This window comes from Alligator mississippiensis, chromosome 3 (assembly GCF_030867095.1).
Source record: "Alligator mississippiensis isolate rAllMis1 chromosome 3, rAllMis1, whole genome shotgun sequence".
NCBI lineage: Eukaryota > Metazoa > Chordata > Crocodylia > Alligatoridae > Alligator > Alligator mississippiensis.
Window position 1 is genome coordinate 1759152 of NC_081826.1, and position 27259 is coordinate 1786410.

At 59.9% G+C, this 27259-nt stretch overlaps 1 protein-coding gene across 3 annotated transcripts; it reads right to left on the reverse strand.

Annotated features, from left to right (window-relative positions):
• Positions 1 to 58: 58 nt before the first annotated feature.
• Positions 59 to 27222, reverse strand: RECQL4 (RecQ like helicase 4). Of its 3 annotated transcripts, none has more exons than XM_059723668.1 (24): positions 27113 to 27222; positions 21648 to 21681; positions 19966 to 20072; positions 19574 to 19717; positions 17687 to 18777; positions 16947 to 17046; positions 11377 to 11506; positions 10232 to 10354; positions 9598 to 9732; positions 9133 to 9225; positions 8758 to 8894; positions 8097 to 8180; positions 7340 to 7528; positions 6853 to 7035; positions 6466 to 6658; positions 5723 to 5997; positions 5070 to 5204; positions 4741 to 4867; positions 4370 to 4499; positions 3434 to 3606; positions 2999 to 3176; positions 2413 to 2587; positions 935 to 1043; positions 59 to 303 (listed from the first exon to the last, which is right to left on the reverse strand). In XM_059723668.1, exons 1-24 carry the CDS (start codon positions 27194 to 27196, stop codon positions 182 to 184), a joined length of 4251 nt encoding a protein of 1416 aa, XP_059579651.1. In that variant the 5' UTR covers positions 27197 to 27222; the 3' UTR covers positions 59 to 181. The 3 variants fall into 3 exon arrangements, with proteins under 3 accessions (XP_059579651.1, XP_059579650.1, XP_059579652.1); XM_059723667.1 differs by having other exon boundaries at positions 9598 to 9735; XM_059723669.1 differs by lacking the exon at positions 19966 to 20072 and having other exon boundaries at positions 9598 to 9735; positions 27113 to 27162.
• Between the last annotated feature and the right edge of the window lie 37 nt (positions 27223 to 27259).

Genomic DNA, 27259 nt, shown 5'->3' on the forward strand with positions numbered 1-27259 from the left:
CCCCCAGAGCCAGGCCACGGTGCCCACAGCACCGGGGCTGAGAAAAGAATTGGGACACTTTTAAAAAAAGCTGCTGTGGTTTATTAGTTCCCTGACAAAACCAAACTAAACACTGTACAAGAGGGCAGAGAGCTCCAGGAGGTGACGCCGTACGGCCCAGCCCGCGCCCGGCCCCTGGGGCTCACTTCCAGCCCAGGATCTCCTCGGTGGCCAGGCGCATGAGCCGGTGGAAGTCGAAATGCAGGTATCTCCTCCAGAACCGGCGATCTCGCCCGTAGACCTGCGCGGGGTAACACGGGCTCCCTGCGCAGAGGGGCCGAGCGTGAGCCCTTCTTCACCTAGTGCCGGGCCCAGGCAAAGGGGCCAAAGCTTTCAAGCGGCCGGAGCCGGGAGCACAGGCAGCTGCAGCCTAGTTGTGCCAAGCCCAGCACCAGGGCAAGGCAGGTATCGCCCCATCCCACTGGGGGCTCTAGCAGGCTGTAGTGATGGCCCTGGACTGATCGGATACAGGGGTGCTGAGCCTAGCAGCTCTGAAAGCCTGAGTCTCAGCTGCTGGAACCAGGGGGGGGCAGCAATGGGGGCGGCTGCTGTGGGAGACAGCTCCCAGGTTGTGGCTGGAGGCGCTGGGGAACGGGAGCTGCCCGCTGCACGTGCAATGACTCCTCCCCGACAGCGCCCTGCTTCTCTGGTGCACAGGTTAGACCTGAGTTGGGGGTGCTGAGGGCAGAGGGGAAGTGCACAGCTCCTTGAGGGGAGCTGCCCAAGACACGCATGAGTGCGGAGAACCAAAAACCTTTAAAGGAGTCGGGACCTGGAAACGAGGATGGGGTGCCACGGAGGCTGAAGCGGGGCAAAGGGGGCTGCCCGGGATGCTGGGGGAATTGTACTGGGCGAGCGGCCCAGGGAGGGAGACGGGGCCCCGGCCCCAACTCACCAATGCCGTGGAATATCCTGGCGACGGCTCGGCCGGAGAACTTCTCCTCGGGGCGGATGGACAGGAAATGCCGGATGTCTGCGCGGACCTGGGCTCCCAAGTCCTGCAGCTGTGGAGCAAATGCCGTGGTGCTGAGCATCGTAGGTGGGGGGAGCTTTGGGCACAATCCTGCTGCACCTGCAGAACTGCTCCCACCCCACAGATTTCCCTCCTTCTGCAGCTGCCCGGTGGGAAATGGGCCCCCAGCCCTCAACCTGCTGCTCTCAGGACGCAGGCAGCTGGGTCTGGTCTCTCCTCCACAAGCCCAACACAGCCAGGCTTGGGAATGAGGCGCTCTCCAGTTCAGGAGATGAAGGCGCCTCTGCCTCCGAGCACGGACGCGGCAAATAAACCCTCCACATGGCCCTCACAGGCTTCGTCAGCCCCCAGCAGCAGACCCAGGACACAATGCTGAGGGCTGGTCCCGGCCCTGACAGCAAGATCCCCCTCGACTTGGGGGCAGGCAGCAAGAACTCACAGAACCAGAGCCGTGGGGCTGGCAGGGAGCTGCAGGGTCACATCCAGTCCCAGCCCAGCTTGAGGCAGGCTCAGCCCCGTCCAAACCAGCCTGGCCAAATCCATGTCTGATCTTGGAGTGACGTGACAGTCACCCCTGACACAGCCCCAGGCATCGCCCCTGCCCCGGGGATACAGGGGGGCCGCGGCCGCCAACGTCCTGCTGCTGCCAGGGGGGCCGTGTACCCTCCAGAGAGCCCAGGTTGGGGCCGTGCCCCCACTGCAGAGGAAGGCAAAACCCCCCAGTCCAGACCAGTCTGAGCAGGGGGGGAAATCCCTTCTTGTGCCAGTGCAGCGCGGGGCTGAGCCTGAGTGTGGGGGCAAGACCCTCCAGCCAGGACCCAGCGTCTCTGGGGGAAGCTTAAAACCCCCACAATATATGTAGCAGAAGGGAGGGGGGGGCAGGATTCCTTCCCAACCCCATGCAGCAACCAGCACAGCCCAGAAGCCTGGGACATCCCCACAGCAGAGCACGGGCATCGCTGTGCCTAGATCCTCCCCGCCCAGTGCTCGTCCACCCTCTCCTTGACAGAGTCCCCCTTCCTTGGCGTCTCTCCCACGCCTTGCTGTTCGAACAGCCCTGCTCCCCTACAACACCCCCCCGCTCCCGCCTGCATGTGAGGAACTGGCTGAGAGTGCCACACAGCTAGTGTGGCCTGCCTCCCTGCAGAGAGGAGAGCATGGGCACCCAAGTGACCCATCCCTTGGGCAGAAAGAGGACCCAGGAGCTGGATCTGAGCATGGGTCCAGGCTGCCAGCGTCCATCTCTGATCAGGACAGCTACTGGCTGCTTTGGAGGAAGAGGATGAAAGCCAAGCAATGTAGAGTGACCTGTCCAGTCCTGCCCTGCAAAGCAGCCAGAGGAGCCTGGGGAGAGACGCCCCAAGGCCGAGGAAACCAAACTCCCTGCCTGCTGCCCTCACCTTCAGGTCACTGAGGTCGTCCTCATCCACCTCCTCCTCATCCCCTTTGCAGGCTGGCTCAGCCCCCTGGGTCACAGGCTCCTTCTCAAAGTAGTCCTTCAGCAAGGCCTTCAGCTGGGCGCTCCTCTCCTCGGCCCCGAGCTGCGAGGGCAGGTCCCAGGTCTGCAGAGCCACGCTGCCAGGGAAGAAGCGTGAGCTGGGCTGGGGGTTGGATAGGGGAGGGGACAGGTGCGCCTGCTCCCGTCTCCCCTGCTCCAGTCGTTCAGGACCCAGCTCAAAGATCCCTCCCCATGCTTCCCCGAGGTGCCCAGGAGTGCCCCCACCCCAGCAGCTCAGCTCCTGGCCCCTGCAGAGGATACAGGATCTGGGTGCACTGGGGGGGCTCTTGCCCTGACCTTCGCATTCCCCTCCCATGGGCACCCAGCAGACTCCAGTGCCCCATCCTGGCTCCCCAGTGCCATGCTCCACTGCATGATGTTACATCCCAGGGGTTGGAGCTGGGTGAGGCACCAGTGCCTGGCCCCATGCAGATGCCCTGAGAGAGGCAGCACGCATGGAGGGGCTCCGTGGCGTGGCCGGCGCTCACCGCTGGAAGGCGCGGAAGCAGGCTTGCAGCTGGTGCAGGGCGGCCGCCTCACGGGCACTCACACGGCGATGCAGGAAGTCACACATGGCATCCAGCTCTGTGGGTGTGAGGTCGCCAGGACAGCGCAGGTGGAAGGATGGTTCACTGAACTCCACCAGGACCCTGCTCCTGCCACGGCCTGGGGACACAGATGAGCACAGGTGACTTTGTGATGCGGGTGCAGCTGCAGCCCCAGCCCCATTGAGGGAGCTCAAGCAGCCAGGGCTCTGCACAGACCCACAGGAGCTACAGCCTCCGGCAGCTCAGCCCTGGGTACAGCTGCGCCCAGGCATGTGACAGCTGCAGGCCTGGCCCTTGCAGAGGACATGGGTCTGGGTGCAGTGGGGAGGGCTGAACGCCGCACTCTGCTCCCCCCAGGACCCGGCAGCCCCTCACCTGTCTGCAATGTAGGGCTCCACTGGAGCTGGCGCAGGGCTCGCTTCACGGGCACCACCTCCCAGCCCATGGAGTCGCTCAGCGCCACCACGTCAAACTCCACGGAGCTGGCCTGCACGTGGTCCCTCCCTGCCAGGCGCTCCTGGGCCAGGAACACGGCCACGGGTGGGCAGCTGGGGGCAACAAGGAAATTGGGGCGGGAAAACAGCAGAACCCAGAGCCGGCACCAGAGAGCAGGGGAGCGGCCATGGAGCCACAAACGCTGCATGACCTTTCGCCAGAGCTCCCAACCTCACTGGGGGAGGGGACAGAGGAGCTCACTTGTGCAAGGAGCTTTGCACATCTATGTACTTGCACAGGCTCTGCCTCCTGCCCCCACCCTATGGGCCCTGTGTCCCTCACCCGCCTGCCCCCGACACTCCAAAGGAAGGGCACGGGCAGCGCAACACGTGGGCAGCCGTGCACGGGCAATTCCTGCTGCATCTGAGCTCAGTGCTGCAGGCCCGGGGCCAATCCGGCAGCCGTGTCCCATGACCCCATGACCCCCTGAGGCAGCTGCTGGAGCCCAAACAGGGGCCAGGTAGGATCAAGCCGGTGATGTTCCCGGGCTGGCCGGCAGGGGGTGCTGCGAGACCACACAACGCCTCTGCTCTCACCTGGATGGGCTAAAATCCCACCCCCCCACCCCGGGTCCCACCAAGGAGCTGGGTCTCTACCCTGCTATCCTTTGCCTCTGGCACCAAGGACCTGCCCAGGCAGCTGCCAGGCCCCACACACAGTGAGGGGTGCAATCCATCCGGCTCTTTGGGTTCAACAATCCCCCCGGCGAGGTGGCACTGGGCAGCCAAGGCAGCAGCTCAGCCAGCGCCTCTGGGCCCAGCAGCCGAGAGCTGGGGGTGTCCCAGCGCCATTCCCCCAGCCCATGGCAGCACTCACCTCCTGGCAACGGTGCGGAGCTGCTGGGGGCCCCCATAGCACAGCAGGCGGCAGGAGGAGAGGGTGGGGTGCAGCACCTCCACCCAGCGCTGGGGGTGCAGCTCCAGGTAGCACAGCAGGGTCTCGATGGCTGCGAGGGGGGAAGAGGAGAGGAGAGGCAAAAGCTGGGACTTGCCTTGCCGGGGACCCCCCGGCCCTGGCCTGAGAGCAGGATGCGCTGTGGCCCTGGTGTGCCAAGGGGGACACTGGCTGCTCCAGCCACACTGCACCCGTGCCCCAACTGGCTCAGGACCCGATGCCCGAGACATCCAACCCCCCATGGTGCAGGGGTCCGGCCCAGCCTTCTCCCACCTGCCCAGCCCAAGCCTCACCCTCCTCTCGCATGTCCAGGGACTCTACCGTCTGCTGGATGGGGATGGCACGCAGGTGCCTGTAGCATACTCGGGGCTGCTCTAGCATCTCAAGCTCCAGCATCTCCACGTCAGACACCTCCTTGCCCTGCAGGGAACACCACAAGTCCTTCAGGGCATGGTGTACCAGGAAAGGGCAGGGACCTACAGCCTGGTGCCTGTGACGTGGCACCCTTATCTGCTCCCCCTCCACGACAGCACACATAGCCCCTGCACAGGACCACCCCTTGGCTGCCAGGGACCAGCAGGCCCGGCTTGGACTCCGCTGGCTGCTGGGGCCCAATCCTCACCTTGCTGAGGTCATGCTGCTGGTGGTGCTCCCGGCACCTGCAGGGAGGGAAAACTTTCTGCACAAGTTTCTTGATAGTGAAAAAATCAACTGTGTCGGCGTAGATGTGCCGCCGCAGCTCATGCAGGTCCCTGCCCTGCGGAGGAGAAGGGGGCAGGGGCCAGAGTGAACACAGGCAAGACCCCAACCCAAGCTGCCCTCTGGCGTGGTGTCACTGGCTCTGGGGGCCAGTCAGTCCCTAGGGACCAAGGGGCTGCAGGGGAGGGGCAGGCTTCAGGCCTTGGCTCCATGCAGTCTTGCTGGGTCCATTGCCAGGACCGGATTTAACCCACCCCATGAGACGTGGGGCCTCAGGCGGGTAGAGGGCAACGCCAGGCTAATGGCCTGGTCTCACCCCAGCTGTGGGCAGATGGGCTGGGCAGGGAGGAGCTGGCAGTGAACCTGCATTGCCTGCAGGTTTCCTGTGATCTCTAGGCTGGACCCACCCTGAGACGGGCTCCAGCAGCACAGGCCTCCTCAGCCCACGGTGGCACTGCCCTGCTCCCACTGGGCTCAAAGGGTGCAGGGGTAAGCTCCAGGGACCCCCCAAAACCACCCCCCTCCCAGCAGGGCCCAGTCAGGATGTGGGCAACCAGATGGCACTGCCCCCCTCACCTCGGGGTCCAAGAAGAGGTGGCAGTGGGCAGGCTGGCCATCCCGGCCTGCACGCCCGATCTCCTGCACGTAGCTCTCAAAGGTCTTGGGCATGTTGTAGTGCACCACGCCACGCACGTCGGGCTTGTCCAGCCCCATGCCGAAGGCCACCGTGGCCACCACGACCCGCAGCTCCCCGCGCATGAAGTTGTTCTGGACACGGCGGCGCTCGGCGGGTGACATGCCGCCATGATAGGAATCGGCCACCCACTTCAGCGGCCGCCGAGCATTCTTGGCTGTGGGGGAGAGCAGGAAAGGGGTGTTAGTAGCACTTCATTCCTGTCATTGCTAGTGCTGGGTGCTCCTGGCTCTGCATGGCACGGCTCGGGGAAGCCGCAGGGGGTGAGCAGGCTTCAGGCCTTGGCTCCATGGAGTCTTGCTGTGGCATAGCATAGAGCCCTAGGAGCTGGACTGGAGCAAGGATCTCCTGTCCCCTGTCCCCCATGGGTACCACAGAGCGGTCCCTGCAGAACGTGCTCACCTGTCCTCAACTGGGAAAAGCCTGAACGGTGCCAGGGTGCCCAGGGCTACAGCTGAAGGCCCAGGGGTCTGCAGAGTCACAAGGCCTCCCTCCAGCCAGGTGCTGGTAGCTTTTGCTCTACGACAGAGCTGCTCACACCACAGCCTTGCCTAGCTCCAGCAAGAGGGCTGTAATGTGGTCCTCCCACCCCCAGTGCTAGAGGCCCCAGCCACCCCTCCTTTACCCTTTGCGCCCTTCTTCGGCCTCGTGCCGTCCTCCTCCTGCTTCACCGTGGCCACAGACCCCCGCAGCACCGTGCCCTGGAGGCAGATGCGGAGCAGCGTGGCGACGCGGGCCGTCTCCTCGCGGCGTGTGCAGTACACAATAACTGAGTCCAGGCATGCGAATGGCTGCCCCTGCAGCAGGGAGACCAGAGCCTGAAAACAGAGGGTGGGTGGGGGTGAGCCTCTGGGTCAAGGTGCCTCATGGCAATGCACCCATTCCAGGGCTGTGAAACCCCAGTGCCTGTGTCAGCCCCCACAATATGGGGACGTTAGGCTGCCCTACGGATCAGATAGGCCTTATACGAGGGGGGAAGGAGTGGCCAACAGAGCCCCGGCCCTTGCCCTACCTGGTCCTTGTCCCTGTCCACGGAGACGGAGAGGTGCAGGTTTGGGGGCACAGCGGCCGAGCGCACGGCAATCCCCTCCTCCTCCTGGATGCCCAAGTGATGGGCCACGTCCCGTGCTGTGGCTAGCGTGGCCGTGGCGGTGAGGCCCAGCAGGCAGCGCACACCCAGGCGCTCCCGGAGAACCTGCCACAGGAGGAGGCGTTAGGTGCCGGTGGCTGGGTTGGGACTGGCACCCGTGATGCACCCTGTCCCCATCCCCATTAGCTTGTCCAGACAGCACCAGCCTGCCCACAGCTCATAGCCACCTGCCCACGTCTGGGCTTCATCCCCACACCCTGGAGACCCTGCCAGGAGCCTGTGACACCATCCCCTCTCCCCTGTGGCAGCTCTATGGCATGGTACCCCCCTGGCTAATCCAGTGGAGCAGGGTAGAGCCTCTGCAGCACAGGCATAAGCATCCTTCCCCCCCCTCGCCATCATCCTTCACCTTGCAGAGCCGCAGGTAGCAGGGGCGGAAGTTGTGGGACCACTCGGAGACGCAGTGGGCTTCGTCGATGCAGGCGAACGCCACCGGAGGCAGCTGGTCGGCTGAGGGCAGGCAGGTGGAGCCCGCCCCGCCTCCGCCCACCAGGGCCTCGGGGGAGAGTAGGAGGACGTGCACCTTCCCTGCCTTCACCTGCAAGCATACAGCACCCCGTGAACCCTGCGGCGGGCAGAAACCCACGTGGACACCCTCCCAAAGACACCTCTGGGGCTGGGGGGGCAAATAGAGGGGCTCAGAGCCTCTGGATACAAAGTCCTCTGCTCCCAAACATATACATGGGGCAGCGAGGCTCTCACACGTACAAACTCCCACCTGGAGCTCCTGGCCCTGTCTAAGTGAGCCCAGAACGGGACAGGGAGCGCTGTGAAAGCACAAAGGGCCCTCCTGGTACAGCTTCAGGCCCGCAGCCCCAGTCTGCAGTTGCTGCTGTAGACACAAGCTGCAAGCAAGGACGCAACAGCCCAGGGCCCAGGCAGCTGTGCATGAGTCCCCTTGGGCAGTGGGGGAGCGACTGATGCCCCCACAGTGAGATCCAGCATTGAGGGGAGCCCTCAATATGCTCAGCCAGCGCCAGGCTCAGAGCGGGCACTGCCCACAATCCCAGCCCTACAGCCCCAGGGTCCCGACACCCTTCAAGGGGGCAGAGGGGTCCGAAGGCAGACAGATGCACAGCCCAGAGGAAGGCTGCAGCCCTGCTCACCCGCTCCATCACAGCCTCTCTCTGGCTCTTGGACATGTTGGAGTGAATGCACACAGCCTTCAGGCATGCAGGAAGCCCCGAGACCTAAAAGCAAAGCTCGTTACGTGCGCGTCAAGTGAACTGAGGTCAGCAGCTTCCCGGTTTGGGGCCTGGCTGTAGAAGCAGCCAGTGCTCAGGTGCTCTGGTCCAGCCCTTGCTGGGTCAGAAAGGTCAGGGCTTGGGTGAAGGGGTGAAAGCCCAGCACTGTCCTCCCTCCCCTCCCTGCTGGGAACGTGACTTGGAGAAGAAGAGCAGCAGAGCCCAGGAGAGGCAAATCAGGGACTTGGCAGAGGAGAGAGGCACAGAGACGTGGGGGGAGCCAGGAGCCATGTCCCCCAGAACAGACTTGGGATGGGGTGATGCTTGGGGCTGTGTCACGGGACGACTGTATCGTGCGGCTGAGGTTGGACATAAGGTTTGTCTGGGCTTGTTTGGATGGGGCTGATCCTGCCTCAGGCAGGGCTGGGACTGGATGCGACCCTCCAGCTCCCTGCCAGCCCCATGGCTCTGGGATTGTAGACTCCAGGGTCCTGGCCCCGCAGGACTGTTCTGCAGGGCCTGGATATGGCAGGCTGCCTGGGGGAAGGCATCTGGGGTGGCAGGGCCCCACGTTCCCACTCACCTGGTCGTCCATGAGGGACACGAGTGGGGAGATGACCAAGGTGATGCTCCGAGACCGCTTGCCATACAGGTAGGCGGGAAGCTGGTAGCACAGAGACTTCCCCATGCCCGTGGACAGGACAACCAGCGTGGACAGGCCTGGGGTGGAGACAGCAGCAGGATCAGGGGCTGGGACCTGGGGACTCCGCGAGGGAACAAGGGCACAGAGACATGGGGAGAGCCGGGGGCTGTGTCACCCCTCTCCACCTGCTCCCAGTGTTTTCAAGCCCCATGTCTGCTAAGCTGTCGCAAGCCACCCGCTGCCATGAACAGCTCCTGGCTGGGATGGGCGTGAGGCGCAGGAGGGGCTCAGGGGAGGCCTTGAAAGACCGCTTACCAGAGAGGATCCTCATGACAGCCACCTCCTGGCCTGGGCGGAAGGAGCTGTAGCCGAACTCAGCTAGGGTTTCGAACACCTCTTGGGGGGTCTCTGCAGGACATGGGAACACCGTCAAGTCAGCACAGAGAAGGAGGCTGCGGGGGATGTGATGCATCTCAAGCAGAGATAGCAAGAGGGCCTGGAGTCGGACTCCTGGGTTCTCCTGCAGCTCTGGGAGGGACCAGAGCTCAAAACAGGGGTCTCCAAGTCAGCTCTTATGCCCAAAGGCAGGCAAGACAAGATCTAGAAGAGGCTGAGCTGTCCCCCCAATGCAGTCCGTAGCCCTTTACCCAGCAGATCTGACTCTGGGGGTGGCAGGACACCTGGCCAGGTGGGCACAATGGGCTCAGTAGAGAACGTGAGCTGGCAGGCGGTCAATCATTGCCAACCGGGACAGAAGCAAGTGCCTGCCTGGGCTCTTACCTCTCAGCTGCCCGTCCGGGCCCAGGCCGTAGAGAGGCTCCATGGCTGCAGGGGGAGCAGGTGGCTCGTACACCGGCCTGTGCACGTACAGCTCGGGCTCCTCTTCCCCAGGGCTCTGGGCTCCCCCCTGGCTCCCTGCTGGGATGAAGCAGAAGAGGTGTGTGGCGATGCAGCCCCGAGGAAAGCCCAGACACAGCGGGGCAGGGGTTGGACTGGATGAGACCTCTGCAGCTTCCTGCCAGCCGCACTGCTCTGCGAGTCTACTCCAGAGCTCCCACCAGGCTGGTTAAGGGGCAGCTCTAAGGACTAGCAAAGACATCTAGGGCTGTTCCCGGCATTCCTCTGGCAGGTCACATCGCCACCCAGGACTTTCCCTGCACCCATCCTGCTCAGACTGAGCAATCTCTGGGTTCCCTTTGCAAGAGATCCCCAGCCATGGATTGAGACCTCACCACGCAACAGCAATGCAGGCAAACAGAAATAAGCTACTGTCTCAGGTTTCTTTTCAGAGCCGCAGATGCAAAAACTACCCATAGTTATGCAGCCTTCAAGTCACCGATGGCCCTGGTGCCCACCACCAACCACAGGAGAGCAAGGCAGCCCGAGAGCAGCACAAGCATGCTGCTGGCCTCACCTGAGCTCTTGCTGTAGGCAGTGTTGGTCAGCCGGGCCACCTCCTCCAGGGTGGGCAACGGGGCCTCCTCTTCCATAGGGTCCTCATTCTCCTCCAGTGGCGGGGCAGCGAGGGAAGCTGGGCCTGTTGGCGAGGGAGGGTCACAGGCCTGCAGGGAGGGCAGTTCTAGAGCAGGGGGGTAAAAGACGGGGCCTCTCGGTCCCATCAGCTGCAGCCCCTCATGCTACCCGCAGCCCCCGCTGCAGACAGCTACACCGGCCTGACTGCTCCATGCACTGCAAAAGCACCCGCGCAGACTGCTGTTGATGGGCTGACAGGGCGCATCTGTCCCTGCCAATGGCACGGGCAAGGCCCAGGGCTGGCTCTCCTGACCCTGCACTCCAGGCTGCAAGGCTTAGGGACAATGCTCAGTGCCTTGTACATCTCCAAGGCTACAACCCAGGGGATGGAAGGGGAAAGGCCAGGTGGGCTGAGGACAGGAGGAGACTCTCAAGCCCAAGAGCTAGCCCCATGCCTGCACCGCGAGAGCCATGGACTGGGCTGTCTTCGGGCTCCGATAATCTTGCTTTGCCGAGTCAGGCAAGACAGGGCTGGAAAGGACCCAGAGATCATCCAGTCCAACCTCTGCCCCATGGCGGGATGGGCTGTATTTAGGCTACTCCTGCTGGTCTGGACAGGTCGGACTAATAGCTTTGTCTGAACTAGGTCCATGGGGCCAGCCAGCCCCGTCCTGTCCACCTGATGCCACAGAGGTAGTCAGATGAGAGGACCATTACTCTCAGCCCAGTCTTGCCCAGCTGGAGACTGGAAAGCACCAAGAAGCAGGTGGTTTTATATCCCTTCCTCCACTTTTCCTTTGACTGTTCCTAGCTTGGGGACCACTGCCCAGCCCTGTGCTGAGCTCTGTCACGGCCGTGGCTGTGCAGCACGGGGCTGAGATTCATCCTGCCTGACAAGGAAACGGGGCAGACCTGGACAACAAAACCTCTTTGCAGAAGGTACAACTCCAGGACCCCCTCTCTCCAGACAGCCCCTCACTCTCCCCCCATGCAGGGTCACCAAGGAGGTCTTCTGAACCTGATCCCTAGCCGTCCGCTTCCGCGAGCAAGTCCAGTACCCAGCAGGCTGAGGGCAGAGCACCTCACCTCTGCCTCTGCACTCCGAGGCCCAGTGCCCGGTCCCGCCGCATCTGAAGCAGGTGTCTGCGCTCTTGTCCAAGCCCCTGCTGCCTCCGCCAAATGCTTCTCCTTTCTTCTGCCACTTCTGCTTCCACACCTGCAAAGCAGCCAGCATGCCTGAGCCAGGGCCAGGGCTCTCGACACCACAAAGAGACAGCTGGGAAAGGCAATTCCCGCTGGGGTGGCAGGTGTCCAAGGGCGTGCACCCACACAACACGCTGCCAGGCCATGAAGACCACGGGCCCCCCTGAAACCACGATGTTAGGACAACAGAAAGTCCCCAGCCTTTTGATGAGTCACTTTGCAATGGGTGGAAAGGGACCTCCCCATCCTGCTCCCTGGGGTGAAGCAACCTCCCCCAGGCTTGTCTGACTCTGGGGCAAGCACTGCATCTCTGTCGTGATCCTTGTTGCCTCTCTGTGAGCAAGTCTTCCAAGTGCAGGGCACGGCCTAGGCACAGGAACCGCAGTGTGGTGCTAGGGGCTGCCCTGGGGAGCAGCACCCCCTCCCTTCATTTCCCTGGAGTCCCCTTCTCCTTCATGCCCGCACCAGGAAGGGGGCTGGAGAGCTAAAGTAAAGAGCGAGGCCCCAGGATCAGCACAGCAGGAAGGCAGTCGGGATATTTGCAGCGGCCTTCTCTGTTGCTCAGCCCTCCTGGCCTGTGATCGGGGCCTTGGCTTTGGACTGGGGAGAGGGCCATGCTCACGCTCACAGAACAGCTCTCCTCTCGGCAGCTGCTGCCCGTAGGCGATACAGGGACGATCGTCACTCACGCAGCTCAGCTCTTCCGGGGATTTGGTCACAGAGGCCAGTCCAGACAGAGGCTTGCCTAACCCACCGCTAACAACAGCCGAGGATGGAGCTGCGGATCCATTCCAGTCCTGAAAGTGCTTCCTAATCCTCAACCTCAATCTCTCTTGATGTAATTTAGGTGCATCGCTTCTTGTCCTGTTCCCGACTGGCACAGGGAACGGTCTATAGCCACCCTCTCTGCACTGGAGACTCGCCATAACCCCCCTCAGTCTTCCTTTCTTCAGAATAAATAACCCACGGTCTTCCAGCCGCTCCTCACATCGCCTTTTCCAGCCTCCCATCATTCTTAGGGTTCTCCCCTGGACTCTTTCCAACCTGTCTCTGTCTTCCCTGATGTGCTGTGACAGTGCTCCAGGGGAGGCCTCGCCTGTGCTGCATAGAGTGCAAGAATCCCTGCCCTGGGTTGCAAACCACAGTGCTTCTGGCACGGGGGAGTGCGGGCCGCCCCAGCCACACACCGTGCTATGCAAGCCCTGCACAGGCTCCCGACACATAACACGAGCCCCCGGCGCTGCACGGGCTCCTGACATGGCAGGTAAGTGTGCTGCAGCTCCCAGAGGCCCCCTGCATCGTGCGTTTCCCACCCCCGCTGCAGGGTGGGTGACTCCTGCTGCAGTGCATTGGCGTGGTCCCCAGGTCACAGTCTCCCGCAGCCCCTGGGGCTGCATTGCTCTGCCCTACCCCCAGATGCTTTCCTAATATGCCACAGGGGTATTCGGCATAAGATCAGAGCAGTATTATTCAGTGCGACATCAAAGCAAAAACACAGGGGTTGAGGGGAAAGGCGCGCAGCCCAGGGAAGCTGGAGGACTCTGAGCACAGGGCTAGCGGCACCCAGGCCAGGAGTCCAGGGGCTGCAGTTTAACCCCTCAGGGGCTGCATGGGCTGCCCTCCCGGCATGCTGTTGGCTTGCAATTCAGTCTGAACCCTGGGCCCATCCCTGCAGCCCAGCCAGTCATTCCCCAGCACACGCCTGCCCTGCCCTCAGTGCTGCATTCGCACTTATCTTTATGGAAACATAACCAATTTATTCCAGGCCGTTTTCCCAGCTGACCGAGGTTGCTCTGAATCCCACCTGTCCTTGCCTTCCAAGGGGCCTGCCCTCCCACCTAGCTCCGGATCTCATCCTCCGAGTGACTGATGGAGATACTGAGCCATGCTGGACCCAGGGGTCCCCACTTGATACCTCTTCCCCGTGCAACTTAAAGCACGACTCTGAACAAGCTGGTCCAAGCTGTGCATCCACCCAACAACCATTTTGCCAAGGCAGCACCCTAGGAGATGGCTTCTCAAGCCTCCCTAGAGCTGAGGCACATCACAGCACCGTCTCCCCACTTGCAGGACCCAGCACTGATGGTGTCAGAGCTCCCCTGTCAAGTGCCTTGAGAAGTACCTGATAACCAGGCTATTTTTATCCAGCTGGGTCCTGCTGGGTTGGGATCACCGAAGCTGCCTGCTTTCTGAATACACATGGTTTTCCTTCAGCTCAAAACAAAATGGATTTCCCTTCACTCAAGACACCGCTGCTCTGTTGCTCACACACAGCTGTTCAACCAGCATCTCAACAGATCCTCAGCAGAAGGCTAAAACTACATCTCTCTGGCACCTCTCGTCAGAGAAGTCCCCAGAGGATTTTGCTCATAAAAGCAGCAAAAGCCCCTGTTGATACTGCGCTGTCAAAATGAAGCAGAGCCAGGAAATGCAAATGCTTTAGCTATTGCAGTAGCTTTAGCTTGACTACGCTGCATGCTTTGCGTTGCGTTGCGTGGTACCCAGAGAGTCGGGAACGTTTCTGCGCTATGCAACGCAGCAGCATTGCACATGCGTACTAGCTGTGTTGGCCTCATTTCTAGGAATAGAAACCTTCACATCAAACATTCAAAGCGGCGTTGGTTTTCAAACAACGGATGGTGCGGGGCTGTAGAAACCCGGGGAAGGCGGCACCAGGGTGCAACTCGGGGATGCTGCTCTCGTGACACCCCTAGATAACCTCCATAGGGGCTGTAGAGCTGGGTTAATCAAACAGGATAGAGCAAAAGGATTTGGGGCTTCGAGAATGGCTCTCCTGAGAACGAGGGAGTGGGGCACGCAGGTCCAGTGCCTGCTCCCTGCCTGGCAGGGACCAACGACTGACAGGATTGCCGAATGGCAGGTCCCCAGTAGATGACCAGCCTGGGGTCCTGCCCCTGGATCCCACAAGGAGGTAAAACCTCAGGGGCAAGGAGAGCCAACTGGACATGGGGGCACTTAACACAGAGCAGGGGTGACCAACAGGTCCAGGAGCCCAACCCCCCCGTGCCTTCGATTGTGCCCCAAACCCTGGCTTTCACAGAAGGGGCTGTTGAAGACACCGGGCCACTTGGGAAAGGCTGAGGAGTGCAGGATCTGGTCTGAAGCTTCCCCCGTTTCTTTGAAGGGTGGAGGCACCCAGGGCAGCCCCATGCCTCGCTGTGCACACAGCAAGGAGGAGAAAAGCTTTGACTAGACCAAGCCAACTCCACGCTGGTCGGAGGAGAGAGTGCACCTTGGCATCGTAGCCACGCAGAAGGCCCCCGGCACCCTGCTCCACCACAGAGGCTGATGAGGGTGCTCCGGGCAGCTGGAAGGGCTGGGCAGAGTCTTTGCTTTTCCATGAGCTTCTTCAGCAGCTCCTAAAGCAGGAGTTGGTGAGGGAGAAAAGCTGCCATCCTGCGCACAGGCAGACACGGGAGCCTGCGAGGGCAGGCAGAGCTGAAGGGACACGGCCTCAAGAGCGTACGTGGGCCTTTCCCTCCCAGCGCTGCCCCTTCCCCCTTCTCTTCTGTACTCGAATTTCTCTTTCCTTCTTATGCTCCGCTGTTTGTGTGCCCCTTCGTCTGCTGAAAGCCTGTGCTTCAACTCCTTTGGTTAGGCTGAAAGGTGCCAGTCTGCCCTGTCTTTCCAAAAAGGCCCATAAAAGCTCCCGGACTCTCAAAAAAGCAGAGTACTCAGATACCCTGGTGCGTCTGCCTGATCCCCTCCACTTGGTGCCTCCAGAAGAGCTGAGCTGTAAACCAGCTGGCTCAGGCCTGGGAAAGGCTGAGCCTGAACTAAGTCTGAGGACAGGCAGCAGGACCCCAGGGTCCAGAGTGGACAGGTGCTAGAGAAAGGGCATCTCCCCTGAGAGAAGCCCTCACGACCCCAACACCAAAGGGCAGTGCCCAGGCTCATCTTCACACGCCTGGGGCTCCAGAAAGGAGATCCTGGGGGACAACACGACTCAGATGTGCTCCATCACCCCAACGTACAACCATGTTAGGGAAAGGGGCGTTTTAAGCACAGATCTCAAACACTGGGGAGGAGACTGGGAATGCACTGCCTCAGCCTAAGATGAGAAACTGTGGGTTCAATTTTGGATGGAACGGGGAGTTCGCTGCAGCCAATCCAAGCTTCAAGGGGGCAGTGAGAGGGAGCGCGGCAGAAAGCAGCACGTGTGATGGACTCCGGCCGCAACGTGGGGGTTCGTTCCACTACCCTCCTGCAAGAAACACCCTTGGAGCCCTAGTAACTGCACAGGCCCAATACCTAGGTCTGGCATCTCATGGGAGTAGCAGGGAATCTCTTAAGGATCCAGATGTTCATCTTTTAAATCATGGGATCCCAGAGCTGCAGGGCTGGCAGGGAGCTGCAGGGTCACATCCAGTCCTGAGAAAGAATCAGCCCTGCCCAAACCAGCCAAGACAAACCCAGGGTGCGACCTCAGAGCCACACGACAGTCACCCCTGACACAGCCCCAGGCATCACCCCCACCCCTGCCCCCAGGATGCAGGGGGCCGCAGCTGCCAACATCCTGCTGCTGCCTGATGACAGGACAAGGAGCAATGGGTTTAATTTGCAGCAAGGAAGGTTTAGGTTGAATATTAGGAAAAAAAACAAACCTCTCTCACGAGGAGGGTGGTGGAGCACTGGAACAGGTTATCTAGAGAGGTGGTGGACTCTCCGTCCTTGGAGGTGTTTAAGGCCTGTCTTGACAAAGCCTTGGCTGAGATGATGTAGCTGGGGCCGGTCCAACTCCATACTCAAAGCAGGACTAGATGTGACCTCCTGAGGTCCCGTCCAACCCTCATTTTCTATGATTTTATGTCACTCTCCTATTTCACAGCCCTGCAGACTGTTTTTAGCTCTAGCCAAAAACCTTACCGCGAGTGGTCATATTCACCTGAGTGTAGAAATGACTGACAGTGGAGTACGGGAGGCACTGTCTAGACACTCAAGGTGGATAGGTTTTGTTTTCTGAATCTGAATAAAAGACAGACATTTAACTGTAGTGACTACAGGACTACTGAAATATCGTCTTCAGACTCTTTTTGCCCACCTTCTTGTTTTTTAAACTTTATATATAACTAATAAATTATTGGAAGGTGTACCAGTTTGCATGTTTTTGCTTTGATCTCACACTGAATAATCCTGCTCTGATCTTACACTGAACACCCCTGTGGCATATGAGGAAAGCATCCAGTTTCTGTTTCACTGAAAAAAAATGTTCTATGTGAGGTATCTGCATCCCCCTTTTCAAAACCCTAGATCCACCCATGCCCAGATCCATCAGGAACTGTCTGCAGCACAAACCCAGACCCTGGCAGGGCTTGCAGCTCACACTCCAGGTCAGCGGAGACGGCACGGGGGGGAAGCAGCCTGGAGAGACGCCACGGCATGGGACACGTGCTACTCTGGGTCAGTGTGCCAGGCGGACAGCAGCAGCTTACCTGCTTGCGCAGATGGTTCCCCTTCAGTGCATAGCCCTTGACGTACGATTTCTTCTTCAGGTTCAGGCGCACGAAGTTGCCGCCCTTCCTTGGGGGTGGCCTGGAAAGTGAGCGTGTCGTGAGGAGAGGCCGCGTGCACGGGACTGACTGTACGATTCTATGACTGCACTGGCTACACCCAGGACAGGCCTCACTTCACTGCCCCCAGGACAGGAAAATGCCAGCAGCAAAGTAGGTTCTCAACCCTCCCTGCAGCCAGGGTCAGCTCACAGTCTCCTGGTGACATTTGGCATCACACCCCTTCACAGGCAGAAGCAAAGTGGCAGGGACCAGTAATTCACTGAGGGATCCTCAGGACCTCAAGCAACAGAAGAAGAAGAGCCAGCAGGGGAATGGGGGAGAAGCAATTACCCCTGCATGCTACCTTCCCTGAACCACCAGGCCCCCGTTTAGCGAACACACAGAGTGCTCCCTGCAAGCTGCTGTGAGCGGGGTTTGGAGGATGGAAGGGGACAGGGCAGCACTGATCTCAGCCTGCTGGCTCCAGCACATCCTGGGGGAAGTATCAAGGGCAGGGGGATTTGGTGTCATTCATGGCTACCGAGGGAGAATGGTGTGAAGGCAGGGGATGCTGGATGCTGAGGGTGGCTCTAGGCTCCCTGCCTAGGTCTGTGCCCAGGCCACCCTGCTGCAGACAGGAGGGCGAGGGGCGGGGTGGTGGGGGGGGGTGCACAACCCACCTTTTGCCACGGCCTCTGGTGCTGGTTCGGTGAATGCCCTCCCCTTCGATCTCCCCCAGCAGGTTCTCAGTGGGCACCGTGTTGTCTCGACCCTGCTCCGCTCCAGCATCCGCAGGCTGTCCGTCCTCGTCGGTGCTCAGCTCCGGCCTGCGGCTGGAGCCCCGCACTCTCCTCCTCACCGGGACAGGGTCATCCCCGGCTGCCACCTTGGCCCGCTTGCGCTTTGGGGCTGCAGCTTTGCCATCAGGGCTCACTGCATCCTGCGGCCTCTTCCTGCTAGTAGCTCTGACCTTCCGGGCCTGACTGGGCACGTCCTGTGGAGAAGGGGCTCTTTCCCCCTCTGCCAGGTCGGTGCCAGCTTCCTCTTTGTCTGCTCCCTGCCCAGCACCTGATTCACTGCCCTGCTCCTTGGGGAGCTGCCCCAGGTCCCTTTCAGAGGCAGCAGGGCCAGAGCCCACCTTGCTGCTCCCCTGGGGGTCGTGTGTGGTCTGCTCATCCTCTGTGCCTGCCCTGCAGCCGTCTCCCCTGCTGTGATCCATGCCAGACCCCCGGCTGCTCCGGATGTCTTGGGAAGGCTCACGCGGTTCCTGATGTTTTCTGCCCCCCTGCGAGAAGCCTCCAAGAGGTGGGATGTTCTCATTGTCCGGGGGCTGGCTGCTAGCCCCAGGGGCTTGGTGCGGGAAAGGGCTGTGCTGAGGCTGATCTCTGTTTTCACCCCCACGGCTGTGAGCACTGTCCTCTTTCAGCCTCTCCTGGATGCCCTGACACCGATCGAGCCAGCCGGGGTCCAGGGAGCCCAGTCGCTGGGCCACGGTCTGCTTCAGCTGCTGGAATTTGTTCACTTGGGAGCTCGGATTCAGCCCGGCGGAGAGGATGGCAGGGGCCAGCCGTGAAAGTGTTGGCGGGAGCAGGAGGGCTCCTGGCTCCCTAGGCTCAGAGCTGCTGCCACGGTCCCCGCTGCTCTCTGACACGGGTGTCCCAGTGGGCTGCGGGGAGGCCCCTGCAACGCTGACCCCCACGCTCTTCTCCGACTGGGGCACAGCTGGCTTCTGCCAGGGCGTCCAGGGCTTCCGCAAGGTCACAGGGCGCTCCTGGGGCCAGGAAGACATGGTGGTGAGTACTGTCCCTCACCCACCTGAGCACTGCTCTACCTGCCCCACTCCGGCACATGCAGCCTCCTCTGCCCCAAATGCAAGTGCCTCTTCTCAGGGCAGCTTCCCCTGCACCCAGAATTCAAGAAGCTGCTCCTTGCTGGCTATCAGCACTGCCAGCCAGCCAACCCGCCCCCTGGGACGAAGGCCAACCCCATCCAACACCCTGACACACTGTCAGCCTGCACAGGAGCCACGGTGGGGAAAGGAGCTGTTCACCCTTTGAAAGCTGCAGCCAGACGACAGCCATGCTGGCAGCTCTGGTCAGCACTGCTTTAGTGCACCCATGGCTCTCAGAGGGGCTGTTTGCTGTGGCAGCTCAGCTTTCAGTAGCTGCTCCCGGCAAGAGCAGAGCGTTTTTCCACAGCTGCCTGCCTCCAGCAACGATCAGCACCACCCAGCCACACTTCAAGCACCTGGCATGGGTGCAAGTCCTGGCAGAACCCAGCCATGGTGAATGAAGCACCCAGGGAGGGATCCTTTCTATGGGCACCAAGATGCAGCCACCTCTGAAGGGGAACACGGCCCTGTTTTAAGGCCACAGCTGGCATGCAATGCTTCCTCATCATGACCCATGACACCCCTGCCTCAGCAACCCCACAGCAGCTCACTTTAGCCACTTCTGCTTTCAGGGCCACTAACAGCCTACCTAACCCCCTTCAGAGCCTGCTAGAGCAGTCCCAGCTCTGTGACCCGCCACCTCTTCCCCAGACCCATAGCGGCGCAGCCCCCAGACCTTCAGGGCTGCTCCCAGGTTGGATTTGAGCTTCATCCCGAAGTACTGTGCTGATGCCTGCAGCGTGTTGCGGTCCTGGCGGCTCAGCGTGGGGGCCGTGCGGGCTCGGTTGAGGTGGGCACCCCAGCAGCCTGAGGAGGGGGGCTAGAACAAAGAGAGAGCAGCTAGTCCCTAGTGCCTCTTCCGGTCCAAGTCAGGGTAATGTGGACACGGGCCCAGTCACATCCAGAAATGACAGGGCTGAAGGACCAGAGGGCACCTGCACATGGACATGTCAAATCCCAATAGCCATCAGGTCTTCCCAGTAGGCAACGCAGCCCCATCTGCTCACAGATGGAGACTGACCCACGGCCAGAGGCTGGAGTCAGCCAAGCCGAGCATCCCTGGGTTACCTGCTCCACAGCAGAGGCCTCCTTTGCTGCTGGCGGGCAACCTGCATTGGGTTCGAGGCCTGGCTGCTTTCTGGCTTGCTTTAGGGCTCTGTACTCCCTGTACAACGCTGTGGGAAAACACATGTGGTTACAGCTGGGCTTCCAGAGGTAGCTGGGATAGGTACCACTGTCTCCAGAAAACCCAGGTAGGGATCTCAGCAGAGAACGGCTATATTCACCAACAACCCGTCCCTCTGAGTCGAACCACTTCTGATCCTGCAGTAACAGCAGGTCATCGAGAGAATCTTCCTAGTTATGCCCCCTACCTGGGATCTCCTGAGCGTATGTATATTAACAGCCTTTTACCGCAGCAGGATGTTGGCCTTTCCCCACGGCAGGTTCAGGCTCAATGTCTAGTGCTGTGTCAGGTAGTTTTACTAAGAGGTTAGATTATGGATCTGCCTGAGATGGTTTGGACAGGGCTGACCCTGACTAGATGCGACCTTTGCAGGTTCTTTCCAGTCCCGCTTCTCTATGACTTCATTATTCATCCATTATTTAATGACTGGAGATGCAGCTCAGAGCAGATGCAGAAATCAATGCAAAACCCTTAACGAGAATAGTTAAAGCTTCAAATTCTGAAGCCGTGCCTTTGTTTAACCTGACCCGTGACAAATGCTCCTAGGCCAGCAGTTCTCAACCTTTCCAGACTCATGGGTCTCTCAGGAAATGCCAACTCTTAGCTTTCAGTTGTTTTTTTTTGACTCCAGAACCATAATAGAGCAGTTTCTCTGTTGCAACGAACACAGGAAGACCCCAGTTATGGACACAGGAGTGAGGGGCATGGCCTCTGAATCAGAATCTGCATCTTAAATGCCCAGGGAAAACCCTGGGCATTTCCAGGTCGCTCTCCCTTTCGGCTTTTGCTCTTTGCCACCGTGTGACACAGGAGACTGACTGGGCAGGATGGAGCCCAAGCCATTGCAGCTCTTACATCGTATTTGAGTTCAGTGGACAACCTGTGTGCAGCGTTTGAGGTCTTAAGGATTTAGTCTGCCAGCAGGAAGCCATTTCCCTGCTCACACGTGCCCCGAATACACATCGTCCACATGCCTTAAGGGCTCTGTCCTGCAAGGTGCCCTCAACTCCCACATGCTTCAAGGGCAGGGCAGTGAAAGCCAGCTGGCAAACGTGCGGGTGATGGGAGCCCAGCCCCTTCCACAACAGGGTCCTTACCCCACCTCGTCCCACCATGCCCCAAGAGGATTCACGTCCGTTCCCCCTTGGCCTGCGAGCAAGCTCCCACCCTTTCTGCACATGCCACATGCGGGGACAAGCTCCAAACCAAGCATCTTAATAGTTTGGGATGGGGAAGTCCCTAAGCCACGAACCTTCCCCATTCCCAAACCCTCCCCAGCAAGGAGACAGATGAGCAAAGGCTGAACCAGCTCGAGCAGCAGATGAAAACCTATCGCCTTCTCTCCCCTTTCCAGATGCCCATAGTCTAAATGACTGTTTTGACCTTGTCAACACAGAGCAATGCACCACCCACCCGAGGATCCCAGAGCCTCGGGCATAAATTAACATGAGATTTCCTCTGCAGTACATGGCAAGTGGCCCTACAGGCAGACCCCATTAGTGACACCCCCCACCACCCCCGGCCTCAGGGCAGGGGTAGCTGGAGATGCAAAACTCACACTTACCCTTGGTCTCTGCTGGAGCCATTTCAATGTCCTCCTGCAACAGAAACAGAGAGACGTGAGGTCCAGGCAGAAGGGCATAGGCAGCAAGCTGCACCCCTGTGCTGGAGGGTCTTGCCTATGCACTCAGGCTCAGTCTCACGCTGCACTGGGGCAGGAAGGGAATTCCCCCCTGCTCAGACTGGTCCGGACTGGGGGGGTTTTGCCTTCCTCTGCACAGCCTTGGCCTTGACCCCCTGGCGGCAGCAGGACATTGGCAGCCGCGGCCCCCCTGTATGCCAGGGGCGATGCCTGGGGCTGTCAGGGGCGACTGTGTTGTGCGGCTCCGAGGTCGGACACAGGGTTTGTCTGGGGGGTTCGGGTGGGGATGATCCTGCCTCAAGCAGGGGCTGGGACTGGATGTGACCCCACAGCTCTCTGCCAGTCCCACTTCTGTGCTTTCTACATGCCCCAAGAGCCTTTCCACCCCACTGTGCCCAACTGCACTAAACCTGCTTCTCCCAGGGCAAGCGCTTTGCAATTGGGACTCACTCCAGCACGCACGGCCTAGGACAAAGCACCAAGCGTATTTCAACAGGTCATGATTCACCAACACTAGCCTATTTAGTGCTTCACACGGGGTCAGAGGTGCAGCAAGGGGCAGGACTTCAGGGGAAGTCACATTAGGGGCTCTCACCACACACAGCAGAGGGGGAAGCAGGGCGCAGAATGACCCATAGACTTGCTCTAGACCAAGGGAAGCAAGGGAGAGCAACATGGACACAACTCCAGTTGCCCCATGGTCTAGATCTGGCCTGCAAGGACCCCTGCAGCCCGGACTCAGCTCAGGGCACAGGGCGAGTTTGACACCCTCAGTTTAGATCACAGAGCGAGTCCATACAGGAGCGGAGATGAGCTCTCTGCCATTCCCGGTCCCCAGCCCCTGACTGCCGGGCAGCAGAGCTTCAGGGCCTCTCTCACTGGATGCAGTTCTACTTTCTCGGCCTTTTTAGTTTGCAAGGAAAATGGGACAGGCCAATTTGATGCCGCTTTTAATTAAGAAAGAGAGGACCCGACATAGATAGCAAACGAAAGTCCTGGCAGACGGATGCCCTTCAAGTCCCCAGTGGGCACCAGGAAGGTTAACAAAGCTGCTTGGATGCCGCAAGTGAAGCGTGTGCAAAAAAACGTCAAGTGCCAAGATGCGCACACCGTTCCTCCTAGCATCATGTGTCCGAACCACACTGTCTGTCCTGGGTATGCCCGAGAGCCCTGAGACAGAGCACAATGATGGCACCGAGCAAACCCTGCTAACAGCCATGGGAGTGGGGCCAAGCCCAGCCACTCAGTCCTCTGCTTTGTTCAGGCCAGTCATTAAATGAGAACTGCCCACAGGTCCCAAGCAGCCAGCAGACGGTAACAAAGAGGTTTCTATCCGGGCCAGCTCAGGCTGGGTTAGAACCGGCAGCCTCCAGGGGACAGGCTGCCCTGCCACCTCTCCCCGAGCCACGTCCTTCGAGGCCTTCCCCGTGCAGGAACAGCCCCACGTGCACAGACCGTCCAGGGGAAACTTCCTTCAAGCCACTCGCTGCCAAGCCTGGTTTCTTCCCCCTCCAGCCAGTCCGTGTCATCTCCAGCTCCCCACAAAGCCTTTGCAGCTTGTCAGGACAGAGACTGCTGCCCCCGTTCCCTCCCAGCCCGCAGAGCAGATCAGCCTCGCTTGCTACAAATCCTCCACAGCGTTTCTCAGCAGCGAGACACAGGACTGACCAGCTCACGGGTCACAGGAGCTGTCAGGGTGAGCCGGAGCCACGATACCGCAGGCACAAGGCGCGCTGCAGCCAGCAGCCTATGGGCCCAGACCGACGGCACAGCGCGCAGGGCACGGAGCAAGCTCCTAGCACAGCACCACTGAGGATGGGTTTTATATAGCATCATGCAGGCAGCTGAAACCAGGGGACAAGTTAGAGCCGCTTGCGGCCTGGGAACCGTGGTTGAAAGAAATTTCCAAAGAGGTGAAAACCTGCAGCAACGGCAGAGTCTTAATTGAGGGGGACCTCGTTCGCCACGTCAGGCCAAAGTCCGTAGAAGGCGGGGAGCTTCACACCTTACAGACCAGCATTTCTCAACCTGTGCGTCAGGACTCAAAAGTGGGGTGTAAGAATATATGAAAGGGTCACAAACAAACTTGAAAAATGCATCACATCTTGCACACATTTTTGGAAATAAAACAGATGTTGCTTGTGCCTCACCACATGCTAATGTTGTGCGTGCTAATAAACAGGGATCCGGGTTCTCCGTTTGCTGTGGAAAAACGTTGATTTTCTCCTTTAAAGAGCCGCAGCCTGGCGCGTGAGCAGCAGGAGGTGGCGAGGGCAGCGCAGCCGCCTCCATCCATTACTTGTTGCGCTGCTGGCGGCACAGCTGGTGTGGGAGTCCCAGGGGCAACAAGTCTCGCTGCCCTGCGCCGGGTCCTGCACACTGGCCGTGGAGGCAGCTCCTGCCCGTGCCAGTGCGGCCAAGCTGCAGCCCCGTGCCCACTGTGGGTGCGTGAATCTGGGGGGAGGGGGCAAACACATGCTCCCCCATGCTCCACACCCCCCACCCAGACACTGGGGGCTGAGGGATGTTTTCTACTGAAACTATTTACTGGGCCGGGACTGGCCATCACTGTTTGCAAGTGGGTCCTGGCACAAAAAAAGCTGAGAACTGCTGTTATAGACTAACCAGAGGAGATATATATGCAGATACATAGTGCAAGCTTTCATGTGAGGTTCTCGTCAGCTGTACCTGGTGAACCGAGCTTCAGCTTACAAAAGCTTGTACTATTTCTATAAGGTATACTTATATCTTACAGAAGTGTACACACACACAAACAGACAGACAAAATCTTTTCACACACACACACGCGCGCGCACAGAGTCGGAGAGATGCCAGGCTGGGAGAGATCTCCAGAGGTCACATCCAGTCCAACCCCTGCCTGAGGTAAGATCAGCCCTGTCCAAACCAGCCCAGACATATCCATCACGTAAACTCTTGGTAAAACTACTGTCACCCCTGACACGACACCAGACATCTCACCCAAACCTGCCACAAGGAAAGCCCAAGAGGTCAGAATGCTTTAAACACCCTGGACTTGAGATCTCTGGTTTTATCATATGAATCCTGTTTGCACACCTAACAGTACTACCAGCATGTTGCACCCTTGAAAGGCTCTTCAGGCACCCCAGGGTGCTGCAGCACCACGGTTGAGAATTGCTGGGATAAAACAATCGAAGGCACCAATACAGACCGGGGCCTCGGCAGGCCACAGGACTGCAGAAAGCAGCGTGGGGCTAGCACAGACTGCAAGCTGAATACAAGGCACCAGCATGGTATTGCTGCCCAACACACTGTGGCAGACGGGGCTGCACGAACAGGAGCATCTCCGGGAAGTCACAAGAAGTTTCTTCTGCTCTTCTCAGCACTGGTCAGCCCTCGCCTCACTGGCCCGCATCCAAATGCGGGGTCCAGCACCTCAAAGGAAGACGTGGGCAACTTGGTCCGAATCCAGTGCAGAGTAATAAAATGAAGAGAGGTCTACGAAACGGGACTTGGAAGGAAAGACTGAAAGAAATGGGAACACTCTGGAAAAAAGAAGACAGAGGATGAATTGAAAACATGTCTCCTAACACAGGATCTTGGAGAAGTTGCACTGGTATCTGTATACGTACAGAGGAGGGAGATCAATTGCTGTCTCTGCTCACAGGGAACAAGGCAAGAAGCTTGGGGGCTGGACTCGATGATCTTCCGAGGTCCCTTCCAGCCCTAATGTCTACGAAATCTATTAGCAATGAGCTCGAGTTGCAAGAAGAGATTTTGGTTGGAGACCGGGAACAACTCGGAGGGGCTCAGTGCTGGAAAAGATGGTGGGAGTCTCTGCCACGGGGGTTTGAAGTGCAGGTTGGACAGACGCTCATCTGGGTGGTTTAATTGGGGACGATCCTGCCTGGGCGAGCCACGACCCCCACGGCCCTGCCAGCCCGGCTCGTCTATGATCCTGTGCAAGATGCAACCGGGGCTGAGGCTTGTTCTGCTTCTCCTCAGCCACAGGCTGGGCCTTGTAGGCCGGTTTCTTTGAAAAGATGCATCTCATTTCAGTGGGTGGAGGAGAGAGAGCGATGGCACTCTCAGGCGGATCAAAGCTGTTTGTGACCCACGTGCGGAGGGACAAGTGTCCTTTGGGATCCGCACTGGACCACGACACCACACGACACGACACGACCTCCCTTAGCAGGTGGTGAGCAGAGCAGGGAGGGCGAGAGCAGTGTTTCCAAAGGGGTTTCTCCTCTCCAGCCCACCAGGCTAGCGTTCGCCCCCCCCGCCATCGACAGAGGAACCGACACGCCAGCCACCCGGTCCCTCCAGCTCACACACACACACACACACACGCACACACACACACGCCTAGTGCGGTGCCGCGTGTCCCCTCCGCCGACACAGGGCTGCTCCTAGCACGTGCCACACGCATAGACTTCTTGCCTAATACTTTTAATCTCATGCATTTTCACTTCTCAGCCTCTTGAAGCCTCAAATCAAGTGTTGTCTTGCTCTGTAGGCTCGACATAAGCCCTCGACATTTGTACGCTGTACGTGGAAGAGAACGGGCGAGAGCGTGTCTGTGGAAAAGGAAAACATCGGCTGGCGACTGGCTGACGAACGCAGACGGATGGATAAAAGACCGAAACAAGAAGAACCCGCCCCAAAACGGCGAGAGAACGGCGATCGACCTTCAAGGAGGAACACAGCGATAACCCAGCAAAAGCCCAGAGGACTTAAAAGCTATAAAAGGTGGGGCAGGACGTATCGATTTTGGGTTTTGTTCTGCACGGAGCACGGGTTCGTCTGACGAGATGGGAGCCCGGCTCCTACTCGCGATCAACTTGGCTGGCCGCTACGCTCATCCGAGCGCTGAGGCTGGCCACTAAGCTGATCCGAGCACTGATGAGAGTGGTAACGTATACCGGCGCAGGACAGAAATTGTGTGTGCACGTACAAATGCCTTATCCTCCCGTGTAAGGTCTCGCTCGTGATTTGAGCGACTGGCGACTTGTGTCGCACACGGATGGACGGACGGACGGACGAACTAGGCGACGGCCCCGCAGCCCTTTGCCAGCGCCAAGGCCCTCGCCCTGCGAGCGGAGCCAGGTGTCCTGTCCGGGCCCGCCGCGTCCAGCGGGGACCAACCCCGCGCTCCCGCCCCCAGCGCCCCCAGGCCCCGCGCGGCCCTTCGGCAGCGGGAAGCAGCGGCGAGGCGCGTGAAGCGAGAGCCCCGACCAGCGACACCGCGTTACCGGGGTCCCGGCCCGTGGGACCAGTGCGGCGACCCTGTCCGGGCCCCCGGGGGCAGCCAAGAGTGCCGGAGGAGCTGGCCGAGGCTCGGGGGGGGGGGGGTGCTGGGCCCCTGCCGCCGAGCGATGCCCGCGGGCGCGCGCCGCGCCGCACCGCACCTGGCTGGGCCTCCGGCCGCGCTGCCGGGCGAACGCCGCCTCCCAGCGCCGCAGCACGGCCCGCACCTCGGCGCGCCGCTCCATGGCCGCCCGCTGGCTGCGGGCCCGCCTCCCCGCCTCACGCACAGCCAATGGCCGCGCCTGCCC